Source organism: Notamacropus eugenii, chromosome 2 (assembly GCF_028372415.1).
Source record: "Notamacropus eugenii isolate mMacEug1 chromosome 2, mMacEug1.pri_v2, whole genome shotgun sequence".
In the NCBI taxonomy this organism is placed as follows: Eukaryota; Metazoa; Chordata; class Mammalia; order Diprotodontia; family Macropodidae; genus Notamacropus; species Notamacropus eugenii.
Window position 1 is genome coordinate 356,160,031 of NC_092873.1, and position 21,428 is coordinate 356,181,458.

Genomic DNA, 21,428 nt, shown 5'->3' on the forward strand with positions numbered 1-21,428 from the left:
TCCCTGTAGAGATGAGGTCTAAGACAATTTTAAGAGCAGCAATGAAATGTCCCTTTCCCACTTCCAAGTACATTTGCAGAAGGAGGGTCAACAGCTCCCTCTTCAACTCCCTTTCCCTCACCTACAACAGAGTCCTACTCCACAAAGAAGCTGGGGATCCATAGTGGGTGCTGTTGGCATGAGGTCCATTCCCAGCATTATCTATGGGCTGGGCTGATTTGGGTCAAATACTAAATACCTTTTCCTAACTTCAGGGTGTATATGGAGTCCCATTCCATAATCCCAAGAAGAAACTCCAGTCATGGGGCACCAGAAGCTGAGGGTAGAAAAAGAATCAATAAACAAAGTCGGTTGTCTAATGACAGTTTGGAATTCTCCCTCTCCCTCATTTCCTTTAAAATCTCAGATATAGAGCTAATACCCTTCCTGGTCTGTCCAGAATACTGGGCTATTGCGGAGAATGGCGCATGCTTATTTTCAGGAACAGAATTTCCTGGATGCAGAATTCCCACAAATTCTGATTAGTATGGGAATCTGGGCATTCCTTACCAAGTCCCCATTCAGTCTGGTGGGTGGATGTCTGGAGAGTCCATGGGACAATGCCTAGTTTCATTAGGTTTCAGAAGAGGGGCATGTTATCTGCCCTATTTCCTCCCTCACTGCAAGGCTATAGAGGTCATTGGTTATGACAGTGGGGACTGTTCAACTTGGTAGGGACCATAAACCTGGATTTCCAAGGGAAGGTGGGGAGGAGTGGGTCTGGGAGGGAGTGTCCAGGTGGGGAATGGCTGATTGCAAAACTAGAATCCTTCTCATTTGCAGTTTGCAAAACTTCTCCTTTTTTTATTGAAAAAAGCTATTATTTTCTTAAGGGAAAAACATTTATTTGTGTGCATGTGGAAAATGTTTTCCTAATGAAATGGAAGCTGATGCTCAGCCGAGTATGACAAAAATCTTCCTTTACCCACTATAAAGACAACAGGGGAATACATTTGTGGAACTTGAGTAGACAGCATTGTTTTCCCGCTTTCCTCCTGCCTGAAGCCAAACAGAGACTGGGGCTCAGTGTGTTCCAGCTTGGTTCCACAGGCCAAGGCAGGAAAAAGTGGGTTTGGCTTTGGAAACTCTTCTGACCTGCAGAAGTAATCCCAGTCACCCTTTGCCCACTCCTTACAAACACAGTCAGGATTAGGAGAGGGGTACCAGCCCTACTCAGAACTGGTTCAAGTGTAGCTGAAAGTTGAGTCTTCGTCAGTGGTGAAATGAAGATATCTTAGTTCAGAAATGTCCCAAATACAAAAGTATGGGGATGGGGATGGAGTCAGACAGTCAAGCCTTTTCCCTTTAAGACAAAGTAGGTTGTCTACTTTCTCTAGTCCAGACAAGATAGTCTTGTTCTCTGGGGAAACATGCTTCAGCTCTCAGGGATGTCTTTGAAGAGTGTTTTTCCTCTGACATCCAAGATTAGTTTCATTCTGAGATTATGCCCTTTCACCTCATCTCCCCATAACCTCAACCCCATTAGGCCCTTTCCTAGCCCCAGGCCACTCCCAACTCTCACTTTTAGATCTTGAGGATAACCCAAGCATCCTGAGCTCTGGTGCAAGTTGTCAGTACACCTCTTCTCTCCCTTTTGTTGGGGTTGATGTGGTTGGCTCAGGTTGACTTCTCAGGTGGGTGTTTTCTCTAGTTGAAACACCAAGAATAACCTTTATAGCGAAGTATCAGAGAGAGGGAGAGAGACCCTTTTCCAGCCCTAGCAGCTTTGAAATTCTTGGGCTTAATTGTCTAAGCAGCTGTAGCCACTTGGGCCAAGAGGGCAATGGGGTCCTTGGGGAAGGGTTTGAGTTCTCTAAGGGGAGAAGGTGGTGGTGGTCTCTGCCTCCATGCTCATGGAGAAGCGTCGATTCTGTCGGCATGAAGATAAGTGGAGAAGGCGCTCTTGGCTGAGGCAGCCAAGCGTCTTGAGAAGCTTGAAGAGGTCTTGGCGGAACTTGACACCAATGAAGGCATAGAGGAAGGGGTTGAGACAACATCGCAGGCACGCAAGGCTATAGGTGATGTCACTGGCTATGTCCAGTTGCTTGCTATGTTCGCAGTCAGTGGAAGTTTTGTTGAGGGCTGCCACAGTCTTGACCAGGACCACACCATTATAAGGTAGCTGGAAGACGATGAAGACAATTACCACGGCAATGATGACTTTGATAGCCTTATTGCGCTCAAAGTTGCGGGCCTGCAGCAGCGTGCGGATGATGATGAGGTAGCAAGAGAACATGACCAGCAGTGGGATTAAGAAACCTATCACCATTTGAGACACCTGGATGATGGTTGTGAAGGTCACCAGGTCTTCAGTCACCAGTGAACAACGCCCATTCTTGAGGATGTTGCTGTAGATCAGCTCTGGGGTGGAAAAGAGGAGAGCCAGCACCCAGACCACACCACAGGAGATCTGGCTGATGAGGACTATGCGAGTACGATGGCGGTGGGCTGAGACAGCCTGGACAATGGCGAAATAGCGGTCAACGCTGATGCATAGCAATAGAAGCATGCCACTGAAGAAACTCGTTTTGTACGTAAAGTAGACAACTTTGCAGAGGATAGGGCCAAAGATCCAGGACTTGGCAGCACTGACTGCCCAGAAGGGCAGTGTCAAGAGGAAAAGGATGTCAGCCAGGGCCAAGTTCAGCAGGTAGATGTCGGTCATGGTTTTCAGCCTCTTAAAATATATGTAGGTCAGCATGACCAGCCCATTGCCCAGCAGGCCCACAAAGCAGATTACTGAGTACATAGTGGGCAGGAACCAGGCTTTGAAATCCCGGACATCTTTTTTGTAGCAAAGGGATTCAAACTGGCTGTAGTCTACCGTGGTGTTTTCATCACTGTAGTCATCAGTGACTCCATCGTAGCAAAGGCAAACCTGTGGGTGGGATGGAAAAAGGAAGCAGGGAATAAGGGGGAGACATCTGGTTTATTCTGGGGGTTGTAAATAGTGGAAAAGGAAAGAAGTCTACCTAAAGACCCCAGGGCAGGAAATGGGAATAAGGGACTGAGCTTCCCTTGATTACTCATAGACTGGAACTCAATTTAGACTTTTCTCTAGGTTGCTTTAGGAGCCGTTGGTTGTCATTTTCTAAGCATGAGTGTTTATGTTCTGTTTTTCTGATTAGACAGAAGCACTTTGAAGGTGGGGACCTTGTCTCTTTCATGTCTGATATTTCCCCTAAAGCACCCAATACATGGCCCTGTACAGTAAGACTACTAAATAATTAGGGGGTGATTTCAGGATGCTATATAATAGAATTAGAGTCAGGAGATCTGAGTTTAAATCCCAGCTTTGTGACAGATACTAGGTTACTAGTATACGAATGGTCACTTTACCTGGCTGAGACTTAGTTCGTTATCTATAAAAAAGGAGATAATAATATCTTTAGTACCTACCTAACTCAAAGTTCCTATTTTGGAGAACAAACAAGATAAAAAACACATTACCCACCTCCAATTACCACGTATGTGTCAGCTCTTTTTATGCAATAGCAAAGACTTACATATATAATATAGATTGAGAAAGCATTTATTAACCACTTACTATGTGCCGGGCACTGTATTATTTGTAGTATTTAACATATGCTATTTATTGAAATACTTGAATGAATGAATGACAGGGGCAGCTTAGTGGGAGGTGTGGCTGTTTCTTCCTTCCCCATACATAGCCTAGCACCTGCTTCTACCATGCCTGTCAAGGTCCTTCTCTGTTTCCCCAATCTGGCAGTCTGTGCCCACAAAAGGAAATAGAGGTCCCCCCCCCCACTCATACATTATCTGTCTCTGTGTCTGTTACAGACCTTTCCTATATATATATATATATATATATATATATATATATATATATATATATATGCGTATACATATATATATACATATACACAATGCATACACATACATACACACATATACACACACACATATATATGTATGTATACACACACACATATATACATTTGCTACTTAGCAGAGTATTGGAGAGGCCCCAGGGAGCCCTAGCAAAACTAACAATTAACTTAAATCCCAGGAACCCAAGCCTAAGCTCTGTTGGCTCAAAAAACCTTCCTGCCTTCCTGAAGGCAGATTTTTTTTCATTTTGTCTTTTTATAATGCTTTGTAACCAGTAGGCACTTCATAAATGCCTGCTGGCTTAGCTTGGCTTGGACTAGTTGTATTCCTAGATTTAGGCAGGGGGAGGGATTAGATAATGGACCCTTTGTCTGAGCTTTTCTATTTGGTATTTTGATGATAATAGCTCACTTTTATACTTCCTCCCCATAACCTTAAGAAGTGGAGAGTACAAGATGTGGAAATTGAGTCTTACAGAGGTTAAACAACAGTATCAGAGAATGCTAGAGCTGGAAGACAGCTTAGTGTGTCATCTACTCATTTATAGATGTCTTAAAGAGGTGACTTGCCAAGGATTGTACAGTTGGGTGGTATTGGAGGTAGAGTATGAACATGGATGGTCTGGTCTACCTATTTGTGCCTCTGCCTCCCATCAAAGTCAGCATCCACCCTTTTCCCCTAGCCTAGGCCATTCTTAGAGGAGGTATGACCCAAAGCAGGCCTAATTACTCAGTCAGGGAGTATATTCCAGGGATGGAATGTTCAGAAACATTGAATTGCCCAGTGTCCAGTCTTCTCTCTCTCTGTCCCAGCTGCCTGGGCACATTCTCTCTGACTTCCCCAAGGCCTCAGGCCCCTATCCATCCCCAGGTGTTGCATGACTCTCTCAGCTTAGACCCTCCCTTCTCTCCTCTCCCTACAGAGAAGGGTCCCTGGCCCTCCCTTCCTTCTTCTCCAGCTCCTCTGCTCATCCTCTGAGGCTCTCCCTGTACACCGCTGCTGTAACCCACAACTCACCACATCCTGTTCCACCTGAGCCAACTCCCTCATGTAAAAGGGAAATACAAGCCACAACTCCTGTTCCCTCAATCCTCCACCCCCTTCCCCAAACCCCAACTCTCACTGTCAGAAATATAGCTGCTACACAGCCCTCTAGTAAGAGTCAGAATCGCAGAACCTCAGAACTTGAAGAGGCTTCAGAAGCCAGCTAGGCCTACCCTTACCTGAAAAACAATCCCCCTATAGCACTTCCAAGAACCAGTCACTCAACCTCTGCTTGGATCTCTAGAGAGGGGGACCCGTTTCCCTGTCAAGACAGGCTATTCCCCTTTGGGAAAAATGCTCTTTTTTTTCTTTCCGTTGAACAGAAATCTGCCAATCCACCCACTTTACCTAGTTTCATCCATGGGGGCCAATCTGGACAAAGCTAATTCTGCTTCTACCCAACTTCCCAACTAGTACTTGAATGCAGCTATCATTTTCAGCCTGTCTAAGGCACAGGCAAAAGAGAAGGGCCTGGGGGTAGGGGAAGCAAGACTTCACTCAAAGATGGGGGACCCAAGTACCAGCAGTCCTCTGGCTTGGGCTTTCAGGAATGAATGATGATTAGAAATTTAATTCTAGACTTTATTCCTGGAAAGCTGAAGCTCTGGCTACCTGGATAAGTTAACAGTCAAGTTTGGAGATTTTCTGTGCTGTCTTGTTCTACTGTTGGGCATCCCTCTGTGTCCAGCCCACTCCCTTCCTCAGGGCTGTCTTGTGGACTACCAGCAACCAAGTAAACATTAGACTTGGATTCAATTGGGGATTTTTGACCTAGGGTTCATGGGTAGATTTTAGGGTTGTATGAATTTGCATGCAGGGAAAAATAACAATTTGTTAAAATTGTTATTTTTACTTCCTTCAATTATTTAAACACTCTTCTAAGAAGGGGTCCCTAAGGCATCACCATACTGCCAAAGGAATCCAGACACACGAGAAGAAGTTAAGGTTCCCTCCTCCTCTCAAGTAGATTAGATGATTGCTAAGATTTCTTTTGAGCTCAATTTTCTCATCTGAGCTCAAATTTCTTCTTCTGGAGAATAAGCCCCTTGAGGGTAGGCTATATTTTGGTTTTATCTTTGAATCCTCAGCACCCAGCACAATGCCTGACACACAGTAGGTAAGTGATATTTATGTTGGGTTGAATTGAATGTATAAAATGGGAACTCCCTAACACTCAAATCGACAGAACTGTGTCTAATGTTAGTGTCAAATGTTTAGTGATTAAATGATAAAGATTCTATCTCCCTCTCTATGCTTTTGTGGTTCTTTCAGTGATTTTTTTCTTCTTCCCCTCCCCCACTCCATGTAGGGAGTTTGGGCTGATTAAATCCATTTCACGAATTAGAAACTGAAATCTGAGAGATGTACTTTGCAGATGGAAGTTGGGAGGATGAGTATGAGTATGGCAAACTTGAGGTCACTAGGACTTAGATGATCAGAATAAATGCACTCCCTCCTTCTACCCCTCCTCCCTTGGCCACGTGAAGTTTTATACTCTTAGATCTCATTTATGTGTGTGCTGGTTTGTGAGTGAAAACATCAGAACTTTGTCTTTGGTAGTGCAGTGGAACGGGTGCTGGTTTAGTGTCAGACTGTTTGGGTTTGAATACTGGCCTTGCCATCCACTACCTGTATCACCATGGGAAGGTCACTTACTCTCTCTCTCTTTGGACCTCCCTTTCCTCATTTGCAAAATGAGATGGGTGGTCCAGATGACCTTTAAGGACCTTTTAACTATGTGTTTTTATACTGTTCCTCTCTGAAAAAAATACAGGATGTATCCTTAATTCAAGTCTCTCTGGGGGAGAGGGGATGGTAATACTTGCTTCTTCCCCCAATAAAGGAACTTGAGGAAATGTGACCCAAGATCGTGTGACTTTCCCAGTTTGAGGAGTAGGGAATGAGAAATAGGGGTGCAGCTGTAAAACAGGCCCTATTATTACCCTCCAATCCAGGGCTCTCTCCATCAGACCCTCTACCACTGGCTTGGTGAGGAGCTCTTACCTGACAAATAACAAGCAGGGTCACCACCATTATATTTCGCATCCCTTTTCCTGCAGAGGACAAAAGACATGACATTATCAGTTGACCTGGAAGTTTTTGGTGAATCTGTGATTAATGAATTCTAGTATAGTGTAGAGGTTTTTAACTTTTCTGGGGCAGCTTGGTGAAGCCTATGGAGGGAATGGACCCCTTCTCAGAATGATGTTTTTAAATTCATAAAATGAAATACGGAGGCCAACAGAAGAAATTGTGAAATAAATAGGCATTTTTTTTTCACATCTAATTCATGGACCCCTTGAAATCTATCTATTCAAGTGGAGGGGGGGCGCTGTGGGAGGAGCATTAGATAGTGGAGACATGGACTCCAAATCCTGTTTCCTGATATAGCTTAACTTTGTTAAGTTATTTAATCTCTCTGAACCTCAACCTTCTCATCTGTAAAAGGACAATAGCTGCCTTTTATAAAGTACTCTGGCATTTGCAAAGAGCTATGCCGTTCAGAGTACGCATTGGAAGGATGAATAGTGAAGGTGAAACTTAAGTATTTTGGCCACAAATTGAGAAGATAGGACTCATTGGAAAGGACCCTGATGTCAGAAAGATTGAAGGCAAAAGGAGAAGGGGGCACTTGGGGATGAGATGGATAGATAGTGTCATGGAAGCAACAGGCATGAGCTTGGACAGACTTTGAGAGACAGTAGAGGCTAAGAGGGCTTGGAGCGCTAAAGTCCATGGGGGTCACAAAGAGTAGGACATGGCAAAATGAATGAACTACAATGCTGTTCATATATTAACTCAGTTGGGGTCATGGCAACCCTGTGAGACAGGCACTATGAGAACACCATTATCACATTATGTTGTTATTTCAGTTGTGTCCAGTGCTTTGTGATTGATCCCTTTTGGGGTTTTTTTTCCTCTAGCTCTTTTTACAGATGAGAGAACTGAGGCAAGCAGGGTTAAATGACTTACCCAGGGTCACAGCTAGGAAGTGTCTGAGGCTGGATTTGAACTCAAGTCTTCCTCACTCCAGGCCTGGCTCTATCCACTGTGCTACCTAGCTGTCTTATCCCCATTATACAGATAAGGAAATTGAGGTTCATGGTTCCATGGCTAGGAAGTAACTAAGCTAGAATTTGAACTGGCTCCCAGTTCAGAACTCCTAGTATACCATACTTGCTTTTTAATACCATCCCTCACCTCCCCATTCCCCACCCCAAGTATTTAAGTGTTGTTTTGAGGATCAAATGAGATCATGCATGGAAAGGGTTTTTGCAGAGCTTGAAGTCTATGTAAATGTCAGCTCTTACTTTTAATCTCCCCTGTTCCTTATTAAAGAGAGGGAAGAGGGGAAGAGATGCTGGGAACTTTCATCATGGGCACTGCTACTACGCACTAAGTTTGTTGAGACAGAACATCAGAACCAGATACCTGGCCAGCTGCCCAGCCCCCTCCCCTTGCTCTCTTCTCCTTTTCCTCCTCTTCCTACAGCCAGCTCTATGTTTCAGTTCAGGTCCACATCTTCAAGGGGAGGTATAGGGCTCTTCCCCCACCTCTTGGAGACTCTTTCCATTCCCTTTTAGAAGTTTCTAATGTGGGGAAGACCTACTTCTAGCTGAGTTAGAATATGTCTGACTCCACTCTCTATCTCCCATGGCCCTGGACAGGGCTACAGGAGAGCCAGGACCTGGCTGAAGTTTTGCTCAAAATAGCCATCCAGGGAGAGTTGTCCCTGAGTCTGGGTGTTTCTACAGAGATATGATGCCATCAGTCATCTCCTCTGGGTCCCTTCTGAGTGGGACTGGCCAGTTTAGGAAATAAGTTTATGAATGAAATTGGGTGGGATGACTGGGTTCACTTGTTTCATTAACCATCTGATGGGGACAGGTAATGTCCCATGGGTCCCTCAGTTCCATACCTAATCAGAAGGGCAGCTAGGTGGTGCACTATAGAGCACCAGTGCAGGAGTCAGGAGGACCTGAGTTCAAATCTCACCTTAGACACTTGACACTCACTAGCTGTGTGACCTTGGGCGAGTCATTTAACCCCAATTGTTTCATCCTGGGTCATCTCCAGTCATCCTGATGAATATCTGGTCACTGGATACAGATAGCTCTGAAGGAGAAGTGAGGCTGGTGACCTGCACAACTCTCCCTCACTCAAAACAAAGTCAAGTGCAAGTCATGTCATTGTTTCTCTGAAGTCGTGATCTTTTTCAGCAACGAAGGACGAACACACACCCAATCAGAAACAATTTCCCTTTAGCCAGAGTCTTCTCCCCTCTTATATCAAAGTGTGTTGTGGGCACCCCCAGGAGCTGAGAAAAGAGGACTCACTCAGAGAGTTGATGGAGAAGTAGTGGTAGACTGGGGAAAACCATGGCTGGATTGGGAGTCAGATGACCTTGGATTTGAATTTGACACTTGTACTATGTGTTAGCTACTGTGGGCAAGTCCCCCCTCCCTGCCCACATCTCTGTGCCTTAGTTTCTTAAAATAAGGAAGTTGAACTAGATGACCTCTAAGATTCCTTCTAGCTTTATATTCAAGGTTCCAGGTCCCCATAAGCCTGGGGACTAGGGTATTCTTTGGTGAGGAGAAATGGTGGGGAGGAGACCACCAGTGCCCCCAAGTTAAATTTTCTTAAAAGCTGTTTAGTGGGCTGGTACTTTCTTTGTCTGTCTGTCTCTCTTTTTTCTCCATCTCTGTCTCTCTCTCTCTCAGAAGGATTTGTAGGGGTTTAGGACGCATGTTCCATCCTGACCATGAAGGTCAGATACAGCTGGGGAATGCCAGGAAACCTGGCACTGGATTTAACCAGGTCCCTGTGGTACCAGACAGACTAGGACTACAGGGTCAGAGCAGAGTTAGAAAGTCTTAAGACAGACATAGCAACCTCTCTGTGATCTTCTTTAAGGCCCTGAAGTCAGAAAGGGCCCTAGAAACCTTTTTCTGGGAGATTGGAGAAGATAGTTTGAATTCAAAGGGCTGTCCACATTAATAGCATTTATGTAACCCTTTAAAGTTGGCAATATGCTTTACCAATGTTATCTCATTTTATCCCCACAACAAATTTTGGGGGTGGGTACTATTGTTATCCTGCTTTACAGATGAAGACATGGAGGCAGAAAGTTTTTAAAGCATCTTGCCCAGAGTCACACAACTGGGAGATGCTGGGTTTGAGCTCAGGTCTTCCTGATGCCAGGTCCAGAGCTCTAACCACTGTGCCACCTAGCTACCTTTCCATGTTTGCAAGTCACCTCCCTCTCTGGGCTTCAGTTTCCTTTAGAAAATAAAATAAAATAAAATAAAATAAAATAAAATAAAATGAAGGTGTAGGACAACATGATCTTTAAGGGTCTTTTTGGTTCCATGTTCCTCTTTGGAGAGGGTAACTTGAACATGAATGGGGCTCTTCTCTCCTTATTTTGGACTGGGGAAATGTGACCCACTCTTCCACTTCAGAAGACTTTAAGAATTAGGGGAGTTCACAGGTATTCACACTCTGCCTCCCAACCTTGGATGCGAGTTCCCTCTGGACTTGTTTCCTTGTCTACACCGCCACCTACTGGAAATGATTTGGCAAGACAACTAAAATTTCCACTGCCCCTGGGGGTGAGGGAGAGGGGTTTTTGGGGGTAGAGGATGGGGAATAGGAAGAGTAGTTTTGACTTACTGGATTGTCCTTGGGGAAAGAAGGTAAAGGATCCAAACAACACAAAGGTTCTCTGCTTCCTTAAATTGTCACCTAAGTCACCCTCTCACCATCATGGGAAATAGCACTGGATTTCAGGTCTTGAGTTCAAAACCTCCACCTTGCTACTTATGTGACCTTGGGTAGGTAAATCACACATGCACTCTGTGTCTCAATTTCTTCCTTTGTAAAATGAAAGATGTTGTATTAGATGGTCTCTAAGGTCCCTTCCAGCTTCAAATCTATGATCTTGTAATCTTTCCCCACTTGAAGTTGAACCCTGGCAAATATTAAGAACCTTAAGAAAATTGAGAGAGAAGCTACTTGGAGTTTTCCTTGGGGAAAACTACCACCTACTTCATCTGATTGGGGAACTGGGTCAAGGTAAGGGGAGTCAGACATAGTTAGTCAATGAGGAGACTCACAGAGGATTGTCTACCAGTCCAGGAATTCTTTATCGTTTTTGTCATGGACACTTTAGGCAGTCTGGGGGGAGCCTATAGACCCCTTCTCAAGGTAATGTTTTTGAATGCAAAAGAAAGTTTCTTGTTTAGTTGTTTCAGACTTTTCATGACCCTATTTGGGGTTTTCTTAGCAGAGATATGAGACATTTACCATTTGCTTCTCCAGCTACTCATGAGGAAACTGAGGCAAACAGGGTCAAGTGACTTGGCCACAGTCACACAGCTAGTACATGTCTGAGACCAGATTTGAACTTATTAGTCTGCCTGATTCTGAGCTCAACGCTCTATCCTCTTGCCACCTAGCTGCCCCCTGTGAAAAATACAGAGGATTACAAAGGAAACCAATTTTAATGAAACAGTTATCAAAGTATTTTTAAAAACACATTTGCTGGCCCCAGGTTAAGGATTCCTATTTGTCCAACACAACCTGAGCAAAAATGAGGAGGCTACCCAGGTTTTGTTTGGAAACCTCTAGCAATGGGCACCTCATTGTCTGCTGGAATCATCTATTCTCTGTCTGTTGAATCAAAGAATTTAAGAGCTGAGTTAAAATGTGGAATAGATCTGGAAATAAATGTTTTAGTAAACATTAAATATCTATGTCTGCAGAGATGAAAGAATATACAGTTCTTGCTCGCAAAGAACTTCTAATCACCTACCAACGTTCAACTAGCAACAATCCATCATCTTTACAACCTTCGTAAAGAGGAGGTATTGTGTAGGGGAAAAAACACCTGGGTTTGAGTCCTGATTGTTATCATTACTTTTTGGAGGCAATTGGGGTTAAGTGTCTTGCCTGGGATCACACAGCTAGTAAGTGTGTGAGTTCAGATTTGAACTCAGGTCCTCCTGACTCCAGGGCTGGTGCTCTTATCCAGAATCCAGATTTTTTAAAAAACTTCTTAGTTGTGTGACCTTGGGTAAATCAAACTTTTTGAGCCTTGTGTTCTTCAGTCTGAAAAATATGGATAAACTTACACTACCCATAAATTGTGATTTATATAGCGTTTATAGAGCATTTGTGAATTGATAACACTATGAGGAAACTGAGGGAACTCAAAGAGGGAAGTTGTTTAGTTAATTAGTCACAGAAGTAGAATCAGGATCACCAGATTATAGAGTTAAACTTGGAAGGAATTTTAGAGTTTATCTAGACCAGCTTAACTATTTGAGGAAACAGGCCCCGAGAAGTTGAGTGACTTGTCCAAGGTAGCATAGGCAGAAGTGCTTTGAACACGTCTCAGCTCGGTCTCCCTTCTCCTAGGCTTCTCTGTCCTCTCCTTCCCTTAACTCATCTTTCTAACACCCTTTAAACCAGTAAACCTCAGTTTCCCCAGAGGATTCAGTCTGGGGCCAAGTCCATACTTGCCACACCCTGTTATAAGGGGCCAGGGATATGGGCACTGACTCATCTCAGTTAAGCTTTGAAGTTTAGTTGGACATGCAAATATCATTTAGTCACAGTTGAGAAAGTCTGTTCTGACTAGCAGTGGGAACCAAAAAAAAAAACAACACAAAAACCAAAAAACCCCAAGGTATCAGTAAAGTCACCGAGAGTGAGAGTAGGACCAGCAACCTTGTTTCTTTTTCACTCCACTGCCACCCCTTCCCCCAACTATATTCTCTCCCCCTAGCACCTCATATGTGTCCCTTCACTGCCAGAGGGACCATCCTGAGTGGAAGTTACCCTCTTCTGTGTCTGGGAGGTTGGGGACAGGTTTGTTTGTGTTTTTTTTCCAATGAAGGCCTGGCAATACTGGGAAGACACAGGGGAAACCCTGTGCTAAGCAGGGATGGAGAGGCCATTCAGCTGTTTATGAGTCAGAACCTCAAGCAGTCATAGACCAACTGGTTTTAAGTAGGAAGGTTGGTCAGTACCAGTAAAACCTGAGAGTTTGTGGATGGGATTTTGGGACACGGTTGACTTGAATACTGGGTGTTTTCTGCAACGGTTACCCATAGCTCTTACCATGAAGAAATTCCCTAAAATTCCTCTCTGAGTTTGCAACAAAAGAAATTCTCCCCGCCTCTTCAACCTGAGATACAGGGGGTTGTTGGCTCTGTGATCCCCATCCCCTTTCCAAGTCATGTGCTCAGGACTTCCAGCCTGCCAAATTATCTGGGTACCCAATTCTTCATTCTGTTTGTATGTAGTTTATATATGTTAGGAATTGTGTTGGTGAGGAAAGATCAAAGGTTCATAGATCTATAGCTTGAAGGTGCTTTAGAGGCTGTCCTACCCCAGAAAACTGAGGTACAGAAAAGCTAAGTGATTTGCCCAAGATTATACAAGTAACACATATTAAAGGTGAGATTTGAACCTGGGCTCTTTGACTCAAAGCTAGTGGACTCTCTATGATACTATATCACGCAAAGGAAAGGTAAAGTACTGCTTGACGGGAGCCAATCTCCCTCAAAAGGAGGAGGCCTCCTCTGGGATTGGGGGTTCAGCAGGAAAGCTTGAGTCAATGACAAAAGCACTCTCCCACTGAGAGCTTATTGCCACATTCCATGTTTTACGTGCACATGTTTTCTCTTCTCAAGCCTTTCACCCCTTTCCTTGTTCTTTTGCCTTTTCTTTCCTCCTCTGAATTCTGTTCTCCTTCTCATTGCCCCCACAGCTACTATGCTCCCTCCTCCTCCTCCTATTCCTTGGAACATTTTGAACTCCAGAGGTTCTGCCTGGCACTGAAGATTAGGGGGTCTGGAAATCAACCAGCCTAGCAGATAGCCACAAGTCCAGGCTCTGCAGCTATGGGATGCCCTGGCAAGTAGTACTAAAAATGATTAAAATGATGACTATGATAATAACAGAAGCAGCAGCTACAACAGCCCTAGGCTCTAAGAGAAGGATTCCTGTGAGAAAATGTTCTATTCCTTGCAGCTGACGCTTGATCATACATGAAGTTCGGGACAGGAGTCGCCTGGACAGTGAAATTTTTGCCTTTGTTTTCTCCTCTGTAAAATAGGTTAGATTAGATGATCTCCTTTGCCTCTCTGGCATTCTGATTCTGTCCCTTAACCTAAACTTCATTTTATGTGAATGTTCCCCCATTAGCTTGTAAGCTCCCTGAGGACAGAGCCTCTGGACTCTCTGCCTTTATGTCTCCAGTGTGGTGTACATAGTGGTTTTTAATAGAATTGAATTCTTTGAACTTTCTCTCCTACCACACCTGTTACCAGCCAGAGCTTTTAGCCGAAGGCCAAGCAGGCTGTGTGACTTTCTCTTTTTGTTGTGGGAAGACAAGAAGAAGTAAACTAGAAAATCTCTATTAGGGGGTAGATGAGAAAGAAAGAAGTCCTGTAATCTGGACAATCTATATCCAGGATAGCCAAACAATGGCTATGGACAATGGGGAAATGATCATATCAGTTAAGCTAGTGAGTCCACTGACTATCAGAAGTTCCTCCCCTCAATCATCTCCCCACCTCTCTTGAAATGTGCACGAAAAATTTGTAGAACCTGGACAGAGACATACCATTCTTTTCCCCCTCATCCTCCAACACTTTTGAGCTTAACCTGTAATTTCATTGGGATAGGGAACTTCCAGTAATGAATCTCCTTCCACCAATATAGGTTGCCATCTGCTCTGTAATGTATGGTTTTGCTGCAGGAATTCTGAACTATTTTTGTGTCATGGATCTCTTTGGTGGTCTGGTGAAATTCACAGAACTTTTCTCAAAATCAAGGTTTTAAATGAATAAAATAAAATACACAGTATTACAAAGGAAACTAATTATTCTGAAATACATTTATCAAAATAGTTACAGAAAAAAAAAAAGTTCATAGACCCCCAGATTAAAGACACCTGTTTTAGAGAGTTGCTTGAGACACTGAGTAGTTGAATGCCTTACCCGAGGTCATTTAGTCAGAGGACTTGAACTCAGGTCTTGACTCTGAGGTCAGTTTTCTACTCATTAGCTAGACTGTCTCTTATGCTATCTGCTCAAGTTAAAAAAAGGCATTACAAGTGGCTGTCAATGACAGAGCATGCCTGGTTGCATGGCCATCTACCTGACTGATACGTTCAGGGGACTGAGAACCAGAGGTGTCCCTGCCCCATGTTCCTCCTCCCCCTGCCCCCAGCACTCCTATGTCCTGTTGTTTTTGAGAATTCAGACCTTGACATCTTCCCTCTGCTTCTCAAAGCAGCTGAGAACAGTCGTTTTTCCCTGCTCATTCTAGTACTGAAAAGAGCCAGCACAGCCCCGGTTCAATTTTCATTTTGTGTAACAGAAACTAGGCAGTTATCTTGCCCCGTCTGCCACTCCCGTACCTCCTCCTGCCCAACTCTCCCCAAATGAAATGAGTGAAACCTAACGCGCCAATGAGGACAATGGGGCCTGCCAACTGCCACGGGCCCATTCTTAATAATAATAATAAGAAAACCTCTTGGTGGTTTCCCTCTTCTTATCTACCCACCATATCTCTAAACTGCTCTCTGTCTTGGGTGAGTTGAGAGCTCCAAGAACAAATCTCCCTCTGTCAGGAGATTCTATCACATCCTCTAAAGCCGAGATTGGTGGGAGCCCCAAGGCAATTCCATATGTGGCTGGCTGCCCTGGAAGGATTGGAGGCAGAGATGGGGAAGGACCAGGAGCAGCAGGGGCAAGGGCCTCAAGTCGGTAGCCTCTGAATGATGGAGTTGAGGGGGTGAGGGAGAGGAATGCAGCTTCAGAGAGGTAGAAAAGATGTGACTGCTTTGGGGAGAGTGAGCTCCATAGTGGAATGAGAGATGCCTTCTGGGAGTTTGGAGGAGAGGGGCTGGAATATATTCAGACATAGGACACAGGATGATGGGTTGTTGGGTGGAAATCCTAGTGGTCATTTGCTTTTTCAAAGCTACTTTGCAGAAAGATGAGTCCAGGGTTCCAGGTCTGTATATGGGGTTGGGGCAGGTAGGGTAGATCTGATAAGGTATGAAATTGTGGTGCTGTAGCAAAGCAAGGCAAGGCAGGGTGTACTGAGGCACCTTTCCTTCGACAAGTCAGACCTCTTGTGGCATTGAGGCCACTGTGGCAGCCACTTGCTATCCAGGAACTCAGTCTGCCCGACTGCCTGCTTTGACTCATTTCACATTACTGTGAAAGGGAGCAGATGGCTCCATGAAAATCCTCCAAAATCTTTTTGGCTCTTTTTCTTCTCCCAAAAAGGACAGAACTCTGGGATATGACCCTTGAGGATCAACAGGGTTTAGCTAGAGGAGGGGTTTTTGAACAGAAAAGGTTGCCATGTACTGCAAGGTCTGATTACAGGATTCTCCTTCTCTGGTGGGATTCATCTGCCTGGGACAAGAAAGGACTGCCTAACTGGAAAGAGGGGCTTGACTGGGTACTCTGGCGATGACTGCTTCCCAAAGAGTATGGTCCTACCTAAGCCTGCATTGATATTGTCCAGCAGGTCTTCCATAGTAATCTTTATAGCAGGAGAAATGGAGCTAGGGGAAGTCTGGGAGTCCCTAGCTGTCTTTCTTTCCAAGTAGCATTGGAAGCTACATTTCAAATGATTTAAAATATCTATTTTTATATCTATTTTTTTCAAACTTAAGAGATTTGGAAGTATCCTGTGAAAAATTCCCTTGGAATGTGAATTATTCTCTCTGGGAATCTAGAGTTGAGCCATAATGCTCCTGGGGCAAATTCAGTTGAGGAATGGGGCTAAGGGGTAAAGGCACAGAGTACAGTAGTTGGGCCCTCTCGTGAGGGTTAGGAAGATGGTAGCTCAGGAGAGTAGTGCCCATGTCAATGGGATTCTGGTTGTAGTTATCCAAAGGCAGTTGATAGAAGACTAGGACATGATGGGTAGGTTAGTGGTCATCATGGATAGGAAGGCATGCTAACCCTGATTCCTTGGCACCCTGGGACAAAGTCCCATTTGCCCCAGGCTAGTTACAGCTCTGATCTGGAGAGACCCTTACTTTCACACTCAGTGGCCAAGAGATACAGCTGAATCTTTTACCTATTTCCTGCTTTCAGAGTATAAACTGTCTCTCATTCCTCTGCTCTCCCAAGGTTGATTCAATATAAATCTCTTTCTGGCATCCTTCCTATCTCAGGTGGGAAAGGATGGACTCAACCCTCAGTTACTATTCCTTCCCTATCCATATGAATGGCTGAGTGGTTATTTCTAGATTCTGGCTCTACCTTTGGAGCAAAGGAGATGAGAGGCAGTTTCTGTAGGAGCAGTGAATTCCCAACAAACCAGATATCATCTAGTGCCGGGCTTGATCAGAGGTCCCCACCATACCTGATCACAGAAATTAAATTTTGAGAACAATTCAGCCCAACATATTCTTGAATGGAACTCTGATCAGGATCCCCACCAGAGATAAGCCTTCCTCCCCATTCAGTACCCTGTAAACTCCAGCTGTTATAGAGGCTCAAGGAGACCCTAAACATAGTCTCCTTTTTTGTATTTCTTTGCCAATCGGCAGACCCTAAGATTCATCATCTGTATGCCCCTTCTTGTGAACATCAGTAAGAAAAGCTTCCCCCGAAAGTTCACTCACCTAGGTCCATGATGCTTGCTCTGCCGTTGCTGTAATCACAAGGAGAGAGCGGCCACCCCCCACAACCTCTAGCTCTGAAACTGTGGAGGAAGCTGTGTCTAGGTTCTTTTATTGAGTGAGCAAAGGCACACGTGATGTATGCTTCCTTCTCTTCTCCTCATTATACATGGGTCATAAGGCAGCCCATCTTTCTCAGAGCTGCCCCTGAGTCACTATCGAAAGTTCTGCACTGAGAAAGTCCCTTCTCTAGTCCTTGTGAATCCAGATACAAGTGAGGGAAATTGGGAGGCCCTGATGATGTAATTCTGGTTGACTGCTTCATTGATCTTTCCAGCCAAGTCTTTGATTACCTATGAGTCCTACGAAGAGGAGCAGTTTGGAAAATGGGTTTCTGTATCATTTCCTCCTCTGAGATACAAAGGGGTTAGGTCAAGTGGTCTCTAGCTTCTCTGAACTCTGACATTCTGTATTTTATATTCTTTCTTTTAAGGCAGGTGCTTCTTAATTTTTTCTTTTTGAATCGTGGACTCAGTGTCAGTCTGGTAAAGTCTATAGACCTCTTCTCAGAATAACAATTTTAAATAATTGAAGGAAATGATAAATTTCACATATATGCATATATGTATATATGTATGTATATATATGCATGTATTTATGTATGTATGTATTTCCTCTCCCCCCATCCAACTTCATGGACCCACTGAAATTCATGGACCCCAAGTTAGAAATCTCTTTTCTAAGGTTTCTTCCAGTCCTAATGACCTGTGTCCTGTATTCTAAGGTTTCTTCCAGTTTGGACATTCTGTAGTTCTAAGATCTTATCACCTCCTTCTAATAAATTTAGACTTTCTCTTCTATCACACCTGTTACCAGAACCGAAGGCTGGTTTGACTTCCTCTCTCTGGCAGAGGAGACAAATAAACAGTGAACCAGCTCAGAACCAGAGAACAGATGGTTTAAAAAAGAGGTCTGTGATTTGGGGTCATATTGATGGGAAAACCAAAGCCTGGAACACTGAAAGTGGACTGTATCTGATGGGTCTCCCAGTAGAAGTACAGAAGTGTGTGTATGTATATGTGTGTGTGTGTATGTATATGTGTGTATGTGTGTGTGTGTGTGTGTGTGTGCGTGCGTGTCCTCTTCTGTGTAAGGGCAAAAGTCATTACTTTCAGGGTTACTGATCATATCTTTTTCTACAGCAATGATCACTCTTTCTGGACAATTGGACCAATTTTTTTTAAGCCTTGAAAGTAGATTTTATCAGCTTACTGAAGTACTCTGATGGAGTAAAGGGGGCTTTGCCTTCAAGGTGCTAAAATTTAATAGGTCCTAGTAACATTCACAACTCTTCAGAAATAGCCTCACTTAGTATCTAATTAGTAAGAACAATTATTTTAAATAGGATCCTAATGGATGGTGCTTTAGAAGGAACTAGGTAGTGCATTAGATTAGATTACATTAGAGTGTTAGGCCTGGAGTCAGTAAGGTCTGAGATCAGATCTGCCAGAGATCTGGCAAGAAGAGTCTTAAATTCTCTGCTTCTCCCCAGCAGCCAGCACAATGTTCAGCACCTATAGGTGTTTAGTAAATGTTTATCGAATGGATGAATGCAGTACTGAAGGAACCTTTTTCCTGATTCCCTTCATATAAGCCTGTTGAGAGCCTAATAGAGCTCACTCCTTTAGCCTTTCCAAATCAGACAACTTGTGTGGTTTGAGAGGAAATTGATGTCATTTACAGAATCTGGGGTCATACAGTAGGGGCACCTGGGTACATATGCCTATTGGTGGTTGTGGTACTGTTGTTATAAGCCATACTTGGGCAGATTTGTTGGTAATGGAAGGAAGGGCTTTGGGTGGCCTAGTTAGTGGAGTCAGGGTTGTGACATAGCACCAGAGCCCATGGGATCCTTGAACTCATCCTAGGAGCTTTCTCCTGGCATCTGCCTCTAGGAACCAGATACTTCCCTGAGGTGACAAGAAGTCAAATTCTTTTGTGCTGCTGTTTTATATCCTCTCTGGGCACTATTGGCATTGCTGAGTGGGGGACCTCACTCTGTTGACGGAGAGTACCCAAAGAGGTTTCCTTACATCATTAGATTCATCAGAGAGTGGATGGGTGGTGGAAATACTCTTGTCCTAAGACAACTGTTAAAGTTCAGTGACTCTACAGCTTCTCTATCCCCAATCTCACAAGAGTCTTGGAAACCCCCGGTCACCAAGTTACCTTCCATTTTCTCCTCTGTCTACATGAGGAGAATGTCCACTGCCTAAAGAATTTTCGGTTTCATTCTTAGTTTCTGGGGTTGGTCTTTGGATAAGAAAATGGGGATTCCCTTAGTATCTTCTCAGACCTGGCCATGGGCTTCCCCTTAAACATTTTTTAAGTCAGTCAACAAACATTTAACTGAGTATCCACTGTGTGTAGAACACTGTTTTGGAGACAAGAGCCATAACTAGGGTGGAGTGAATGGGGCTTTGCTCCCAGAGTGCTAAAGTTTAATAGGTCCTAGCAACATTCATGGTCCTTTAGAAATAGCTTAGTATCTAGTTAGCAAGAATAATCATTTTTAATAGGAAGCTAGTGGATGGTGCTATAGAGGAAGCTAGGCCATGTAGAGGATAGAGTGTTAGGTCTGGAGTCAGAAAGACCTGAGTTCAGATTCAGTCTCAGACCCTAGCTGTGTGACCTTCAGGGAGTCATTTAACCTCTGTTTGTCTCAGTTTTCTCAATTGTAAATGTGATAATAATAGCAGTTGTGAGAATCAGTGAGATAATATTAGTAAAACACTTAGCACAGGTACTATGTGACTGGCACCTAGTGGGTGCTCAGTAAATGTTTAATTCCTCCCATCCTCTATCATAGCTTCCAGGTGAGTTTCTCTCTGGGCTGGCCTTTCTCCATTAGTGGCCTGATGGTATCCTAAGGTATATCCATCCATGGTGGTTTTGTCCCAAGGTGAATTGAAAGTGCTTTACATTACTGCTGCAAGTGTAAAAGTGACCAGTTGTAGCTTGGCTAGGATTGTAAAGAGATAACAGCCTCAAGCTGCAGAACAAACTGAAAAGACTGTTTTGCTGATTGCTTAGAGTATTTCTTACTTAGTTTTTTAAAAAATAGTTTTATTCTAAGTGGTAACTGTCAGTGGAAATAAGAGCAGCAGCAAACATCAAGAGGACTGTCCAGAAGCCACGTATTCTAAACAACTTACATTGTTTTAAAAAATGTGTATATTCACTTGAATAAAATGACAAAAAAATTTCGCTTCCTTCTGTGCCTTCCTTCTGATCCTTTTTCACTGTTACATCTTCTTCAGTTTTTATTACTACTGCTACTATTGTTATCATTCTCCTTCTTGACAGGATGCATTTTTCCAGATTTTAAAATTGTTATTATGATTTTTTACATACATACATATCTTGATGTCTTCTTTCTGTTTCCTTTGCTTGCATCACTCTATTTTCCACCTTTCTTGTTTGCTTCTGACCTCTCTATTTTCAGTTTCCTTCTACTGAAGTCTTTCCACGTCTTTTGATTCATCATAGCTGCTGTTTTTTTCTGACTCAATAATAAATATCCTGTGATATTCCTGCACTGTTATTTTTTCCAGTAATTATTTGATAGTTCAGTGTGTGGATGGTCTTTGTTTTTTTTTTTGCTATTACAAGCAAAGTTGCTGGAAATATTTTTGCACAGATGGGTCTCATTTAGCTTTTAAGGACACCCCTTAGTGTCCTGAGGCAGCTAGGTGACACAGTGAATAGAGAGTTGGACCTGTAGTTGAACCTGAGTTCAAATCTGATCTCAGACATTTGCTGACTGTGT

The 21,428-nt window shown here is 43.6% G+C and overlaps 1 protein-coding gene across 1 annotated transcript; it reads right to left on the reverse strand.

The window, feature by feature from the left end:
- Positions 1-859: 859 nt before the first annotated feature.
- On the reverse strand, positions 860-17,678 carry CCR7 (C-C motif chemokine receptor 7). Its single transcript, XM_072646366.1, has 3 exons — positions 17,603-17,678; positions 6,940-6,989; positions 860-2,917 (listed from the first exon to the last, which is right to left on the reverse strand). The coding sequence occupies exons 1-3, from the start codon at positions 17,610-17,612 to the stop codon at positions 1,853-1,855; spliced, it is 1,125 nt and encodes a 374-aa protein (XP_072502467.1). The 5' UTR covers positions 17,613-17,678; the 3' UTR covers positions 860-1,852.
- Positions 17,679-21,428: the final 3,750 nt, after the last annotated feature.

What these genes read in the sequence shown, in the direction of transcription:
- CCR7 (XM_072646366.1), bottom strand. An exon ending in CCCTGCTTGTTATTTGTCAG is followed by an intron (nt 2,918 to 6,939) that starts GTAAGAGCTCCT and finishes TCCCACCCACAG; the next exon opens with GTTTGCCTTTGCTACGATGG.